The sequence below is a fragment of the Zeugodacus cucurbitae genome, chromosome X, assembly GCF_028554725.1.
Source record: "Zeugodacus cucurbitae isolate PBARC_wt_2022May chromosome X, idZeuCucr1.2, whole genome shotgun sequence".
Taxonomy (NCBI): Eukaryota; Metazoa; Arthropoda; class Insecta; order Diptera; family Tephritidae; genus Zeugodacus; species Zeugodacus cucurbitae.
Window position 1 is genome coordinate 2,704,464 of NC_071672.1, and position 7,493 is coordinate 2,711,956.

Consider the following 7,493-nt stretch of genomic DNA (forward strand, 5'->3'; position numbering starts at 1 on the left):
TTTGAATATTCCAGGCCTATTAAACTAATTGATGAACCTGTGTCGACTAAAAATTTATAATATTTTTTACTAAATTTCAGTTCAATTGTGGGGAGTTTTCCGAGGCTGTTAAGTGAAAATTTACCTCATCTTGTTCCATTGGTACAGGATAGCCAAAGCGTCTTAGTCGAGATTGGTTTGACCCATGAATCTTATCTTGTTTTAAATTATTTAAGTTTCTATTAGTATAAATGTTTGCAGAATTGAAAGGTGTATGCCTAACTTGTAGGAAATTATTGTTTTGTAAAGTATGTTGTTGATTGCTATGTTCATTGAAAAATGGTTTATTTTTATAATAATTATTTTGATTGGAAAATGGATAATTTTTTGATAAAGTGTTGTAATTGGAACGAACCGGAAATTGATTCGTATTGGTTGCAAAATATTCTATATTACTATTATTATTGTTATTCAAATAATTCGGTAGTTTTGAATTTGTGTTAGTTCTTTGAATTGTTTTTTGTTTAGAGAATTGTTTATTATTTTCATAAACATCGTTTTCTTTTAATATTTTGATTGCTGACTTAAGGTCAGTAGCAAGATTTGCGTTTATTAGCGCAGTTAAATAGTTTGGCAATTCTCTTTTTAATGTTTTCAAACTTATTTGATCTAATTCATTATACAAAAATATTTTAGTTGAGCAACTTTCATTTTTTAGTTTGATAACATCTTTTACTTTACAAACTTCTAAATTAATCTCTTCGCATAGTAGCTTAACATTATTTTTAAATTTAATATTGCTTATTTCTAGGATTAGTGTTGAAACTGCCGTGTGTTCTCCGAATTCATCTATAAGTAGTTGCCTCAGCGTTATCCAATCTGGTGGTTGCTCTCGTCTAACCACGTCTAATGCAGCGCCTCTGAGTATTTTTATAACACAGTGTAGATAGAATACTTTCGTCTCTTCCGATATAACAGGAGACTGTGGCATGATCGCATCGACACCTTGAATAAAGAGTGCCAAGTAATTTCGATCACCATCAAACGGTTGAATGAGTTTGATGTTTTGTATCGCCATTTCCCTGGTTTCTCGTTCCATTTTGTTGTTTACCTCTTTAATTTTAATGGATTTCAAAATTTGGCTTAGTTCGTTTACTTCTTCTTCCATAAACTGTATGCTTTGTTTTTATTCACCTTCGTTTTTAATATTACTTTTGGATTTTTGATTTTGTTTGAACAAGTAGGTATTTTTCTTTTCGCAGTTAAGACAATTCGTTTTCTTTTCAACTTTTTCGTTATTAAGGATTGTGGAGTAGAGTTTTTGTTGAATAATTTATCGTATATTATTTATTTATGTTTTATTTGTTTTGCTTTGTTTTGTTTTGTTTTGTTTTGTTTTGTTTTGTTTTGTTTTGTTTTGTTTTGTTTTGTTTTGTTTTGTTTTGTTTTGTTTTGTTTTGTTTTGTTTTGTTTTGTTTTGTTTTGTTTTGTTTTGTTTTGTTTTGTTTTGTTTTGTTTTGTTTTGTTTTGTTTTGTTTTGTTTTGTTTTGTTTTGTTTTGTTTTGTTTTGTTTTGTTTTGTTTTGTTTTGTTTTGTTTTGTTTTGTTTTGTTTTGTTTTGTTTTGTTTTGTTTTGTTTTGTTTTGTTTTGTTTTGTTTTGTTTTGTTTTGTTTTGTTTTGTTTTGTTTTGTTTTGTTTTGTTTTGTTTTGTTTTGTTTTGTTTTGTTTTGTTTTGTTTTGTTTTGTTTTGTTTTGTTTTGTTTTGTTTTGTTTTGTTTTGTTTTGTTTTGTTTTGTTTTGTTTTGTTTTGTTTTGTTTTGTTTTGTTTTGTTTTGTTTTGTTTTGTTTTGTTTTGTTTTGTTTTGTTTTGTTTTGTTTTGTTTTGTTTTGTTTTGTTTTGTTTTGTTTTGTTTTGTTTTGTTTTGTTTTGTTTTGTTTTGTTTTGTTTTGTTTTGTTTTGTTTTGTTTTGTTTTGTTTTGTTTTGTTTTGTTTTGTTTTGTTTTGTTTTGTTTTGTTTTGTTTTGTTTTGTTTTGTTTTGTTTTGTTTTGTTTTGTTTTGTTTTGTTTTGTTTTGTTTTGTTTTGTTTTGTTTTGTTTTGTTTTGTTTTGTTTTGTTTTGTTTTGTTTTGTTTTGTTTTGTTTTGTTTTGTTTTGTATTTTTGTTATTTTTCTTCACTTTTCAAGTTTCTCATTTACGTTATTTATACACTCTTTCACTTCGACGTTCCACTTTTACGTTCTTGTTGTTAAACTGTTCGTTTTGTTCTTTACGATATTTTTATTTTTCTTCACTTTTCAAGTTTCTCATTTACGTTATTTATGCACTTTTTCAATTCGATGTTCCACTTTTACGTTCTTCTTGTTCTTTACGATATTTTTTCTATTTCTGCATCTTCACGTTCCACTTTTACGTTATTAACTACGTTCTTTAAACATCTTCACGTTCCACCTTTACGTTATTAACTTCGTTCTTCAAACACTATCGATGTTGAATTTTTTTATTTTTATTTTTTTTATTATTATTATTATTTTTTTTATATTTTTTTTGTTTTTTTTTTTCAATTTATGGTTTTATAATGCTGCGTGTTTCAATACTCGTTTACGGGACCGCTGACTGGTAAAGATGCTGAGTAAAATAACATGTTGGCAATGGAGGAATAAAGGCAAAAGTCTCCAACGCGACATTAGGATATGTCACTTATACATATATATAAATTATTTATAATATAAATATATACGGTATGTATATTACAACACACACACACATATAAATAATTTATAAACAGTTTGATCGAATCATCAAGCAAAGGATAAGCTTCAGTGGATCGCAGTATGGCAGCTGCTCTACCACTTACAACACCTTGCCCGTTACCAAAGTCGTTTACAATTGATTCTAGGCATTGACATTGTATTAAATAATGTTTTAATAAGTAACTAGCGCGTCATACAGGATCCGCCCGCATTTGCTATGTTACAAATAACATTGGCATCACATATATCCATTGTCGTTTATAAATAAAATTTATAAACTTTAAATGGTTTAGAGAAGCCATACAATGCAATTGCCCCATATTTATCATTGCAGTCCAGCACGGATACGACCTTAGAGGCGTTCAGGCATAATCCAACGGACGTAGCATCATACCACTGTTCGCTCGAACAAGTATTGTACCATTGGTCCGTACCTGCGGTTCCTCTCGTACTACGCAGGAATGCTGTCGCAATAACAATTGTCATTAGTAGGGTAAAACTAACCTGTCTCACGACGGTCTAAACCCAGCTCACGTTCCCTTGAATGGGTGAACAATCCAACGCTTGGTGAATTTTGCTTCACAATGTTGCTGCTTTCGTAGCAACCGTATCTAGCTTCTGGAAAACCCCATCCGACCCGCTCTCGCCCGAGTTCGCCTGTGGTGGCGAACCCAATCGCGCCTTCCTCTTGGGTGGGGGCCGCAAGGGTTGCCCCACTCCGTCCTCGTCCGTCGATGACTCCACCTGGACCATTGAAGGCCCGGAGTCTTCACTCTCCGCTGGGGCTTTTGCCCCTCTCCTCCGTGGTGGAGGCATTTCCGCTGCCTAACACTCACGCACAATTACACACAGCACTAATGTACACTATCACTACCTGCACTGCACACAGATGCCGCTAACTACTGCTGGGAAATCCCACACTTTGTTCACTAGCACACACAAGTTAATGGCCTAAGCCGCTATCCTCACACACTTTTGGGAATACACACGATGTGTATAATCACATACCTGCTTACTGTCCCGGTGGGATGTACACCTTAGCTGAGCTCAAAGCTACCGGGGGGGGGGGGGGGGGGGTCGGCAGGTCGCGGATAGCCGGACGGCCTGTAGTAGCAGGTTAGTTGCGAAATAAGTTTAAACGAATAAGCAATCCCCGACGATGAGCGACAGGGGCGGAGGAAGCGGTATAAAAGCCAGCAAGCCCGATGATGTTCCTGTGACAATGGCGAATCGACACCGCCTCTGAGAAATAAGTGTCCCCCTCAACATGCATAGGCGCGTTGAGTAATATAAAAATCCAGGCGCGACGGATCCAAAATGGGCGGCTTCCTGGTCAGCGTCTGTTCACCATGTTAGGTGCGGCTGATTTAACAACCTGACCGGTATACTGCGCGGCGCACTGGGAGTCCCTGGAAGTCTCGACAGCGACGTCTCCGCTGGTGAGATAGAAAGGGTGATGTGAGTTTGCTCTGCCGAGGTGCCAGCCTCGCGGTATATCAGTAAACAGCCACTTCGGTCCTTGGTCAGGGAGTGTGTATTGAACACAGCAGTAGTAGGCTGTGTTGCTCCGGGCGAGCGCCAGTCCGTCCGTGTTTTCCGAGACTGGCAAAGCGAAGGACAGACCTCAGGGAACTGGGGTAGGAGCATTGCCTCCGAGGGTATACCCGTTCCTCTCTATTTCGGCCCGCCCCCCTACACACGATGCGCTGTAAGAAAAAAAAAGGAATGGAGAATACTATGAGAATAAACAACAAAAGCAGCAGTAGTATGTACGATTTATTGATGAGTAGCGACACTCGAAGCCCTGGTAGTGGAAGAAAGATGCCAGAAACGGAATCATCCAGGAGAACGCCGACCACTAATGGAGTTAACACAGAAGGTGACCCATTTATGCGTGCACCACGACTGATGCGATCACCAAAAAGGGTGCTTACAGTAGAAAAGCCTGCAAGAGCCAGATCATCGCCACCTGCTCTCCAAGATAGCACGCCTTTAGCGGAATCGGTTAACTCGGGTGGTGGCGTCATGTCGGAACTAGGCGAGATGATCAAAAAGTTGACAGAAGCAATGTGTCTACCACAACGATCAATTAACAACCAGATTAAGCTCGGTGATGAAGCTTCACGCATGCGCGCAAAATGAGTTCAATAGAAATAAAGAAGCTAGACGAAATGTCTCTCTAGGAGCCACAACTGCAGATTCAACGCCGAAAAGGCCACGTGAGGATGAGCAGCTGATACGTAAGACCCCTCCTAAGAAAAAAGCTAGTCAAGGGGAAATGCAAAAGATGGCTATTGTGACCAAGAGGACTGAAAGAAACATTCCAGTAAAAGAAAAAACAGCCATGGAGAAGGAAAATGCCTGGACAGAGGTCAAACACAAAACGCAGAAACAGAAGAAGAAGAAGAATACAAGCTTTGCTTTGCGTTCTAGACCGGATGATATAATAATTGCACGCACAGGAAATATGTCGTACAGTGATATACTTAGAACGTTCAAAAGGTCAATGACACCCTGCAGGAACTCGGAGAGAACGTTACGCGAATCAGGAAGACGGCAAAAGGTGAAATATTGTTGGAAATGAAAAAGGCGCAGATGACGAACACGGGAGCATATGAAAAGGAGATAGGGAAGGTGCTAGGCGACCAGGCGATAATAAGAGCCCTGACCCATGAGGTATCAGTGGAGATCCGCGACCTAGATGAAGTAACCACTAGAAAAGACATAGTTGAGGCAATTAGATCGCAAATTAATGAGCTAAGCTCCCTCGGGGAAGGGGCGGTCAAAAACATTAGAAAGTCATACGCAGGCACGCAGATGGCAGTAATTAGCAGCAACGGACGCAAAACGACTTCTTGAAGCCCATAAGATTAAAATTGGATGGGTGGTCTGTAGAATTAGGGAAAAGCCTAATTTAAAAAAATGTTTCAGGTGCTTGGAATATGGGCATCTAGCGAGGTTGTGTACCAGCGAATATGACAGAAGCCAATGCTGTGCCAAGTGTGGCGAAAAGGGACACTTTGCAAAAGAATGTGACAAAACGACGTCATGTGCAGCATGCAAATGCAAAGGACAAAAGGATACGGATCACCGTATCGGAAGTTGGAGGTGTCCCCTTTATCAAGCGGCGTTCAAAAACTTCAAATGAGAGTTATACAAATCAACCTAAATCATTGTGAAGCGGCTCAAGAACTTTTGTCACAGACAATCTATGAGAAGAAGGTAGACGTGGCGTTAGTCTGTGAACAGTATAAGAACGTAAGTTCTGGTGCCTGGATTTCGGACAAAGAGAGCAAAGCTGCGATATGGGCTTGTGGAGGCAATACTTTCCAAGACATGCCGCTCCAAGGAAAATCCTATTATACACGTGTGAAGATTGGTGGAATATACTTCTACAGTTGTTATATCCCTCCTAGTGTTACGCAAAGTGAGTATGAAAAAATCATTGATGAACTGGTTCATGCCGCCCGAACTACCACACCAAACGGGATAGCAGGCGATTTCAATGCGTGGGCAATGGAATGGGACAGTAGTTGCACGAATCGGCGGGGAAATGCGCTGCTCAAAGCATTCTCGTTGCTAGACGCTGTACTACTCAATACCGGCGGAAGAAATACCTTTGAAAAGAATGGTCGTGGATCAATAATTGATATCACGTTCGCTAGCAGCACACTGGTTAGAACAGCAAATTGGAAAGTGTGTGACTTCTATACGCATAGTGATCACCTTGCTATGAGAAGAAGGTAGACGTGGCGTTAGTCTGTGAACAGTTTAAGAACGTAAGTTCTGGTGCCTGGATTTCGGACAAAGAGAGCAAAGCTGCGATATGGGCTTGTGGAGGCAATACTTTCCAAGACATGCCGCTCCAAGGAAAATCCTATTATACACGTGTGAAGATTGGTGGAATATACTTCTACAGTTGTTATATCCCTCCTAGTGTTACGCAAAGTGAGTATGAAAAAATCATTGATGAACTGGTTCATGCCGCCCGAACTATCACACCAAACGTGATAGCAGGCGATTTCAATGCGTGGGCAATGGAATGGGGCAGTAGTTGCACGAATCGGCGGGGAAATGCGCTGCTCAAAGCATTCTCGTTGCTAGACGCTGTACTACTCAATACCGGCGGAAGAAATACCTTTGAAAAGAATGGTCGTGGATCAATAATTGATATCACGTTCCCTAGCAGCACACTGGTTAGAACAGCAAATTGGAAAGTGTGTGACTTCTATACGCATAGTGATCACCTTGCTATTATGTTAGAAATCGACAAGCGAGTACAAACACTAGCCAGCCGTAAAAAAACACTTAAACAAGGATGGAAAGTCGAAACGCTGGATGAGAAAATCTTTGAGATCATGTTGAGCGAGGACCCAGGCAGCTCAAACGATGTAGATCGCCAAGCCGAAATGATGGTGAAGCACGTAAGCAACGCCTGTGACGCTGCGATGTGTAGGAAAGTACAAAGCTCATACCGAAAATCTGCATACTGGTGGAACGCAGAGATTAGTAGTCTAAGAAGCGAATGCCATAGGGCAAGACGACGCTCTCAAAGAAGCTACGGTACTCCAGAGCATATAAGACTGCGCGAATACTTTAAAGAAAAAAGAAAGGAGCTCAAGATGGCAATCAAAAGAAGCAAGTCCACAAGTTTTAAAGAACTATGTGAGAAGGTAAACGAGAACCCATGGGGAGATGCGTATAAAATAGTTATGTCGAAAATTAGAGGGAGTAGAAGTCAAGCACCAACCTGCCCTATCCT

The 7,493-nt window shown here is 39.3% G+C and overlaps 1 protein-coding gene across 1 annotated transcript; it reads right to left on the minus strand.

Annotated features, from left to right (window-relative positions):
• Positions 1–210: 210 nt before the first annotated feature.
• LOC128922967 (uncharacterized) lies at positions 211–1,131 on the minus strand. Its single transcript, XM_054235387.1, has 2 exons — positions 640–1,131; positions 211–218 (listed from the first exon to the last, which is right to left on the minus strand). Exons 1-2 carry the CDS (start codon positions 1,076–1,078, stop codon positions 211–213), a joined length of 447 nt encoding a protein of 148 aa, XP_054091362.1. The 5' UTR covers positions 1,079–1,131.
• Positions 1,132–7,493: the final 6,362 nt, after the last annotated feature.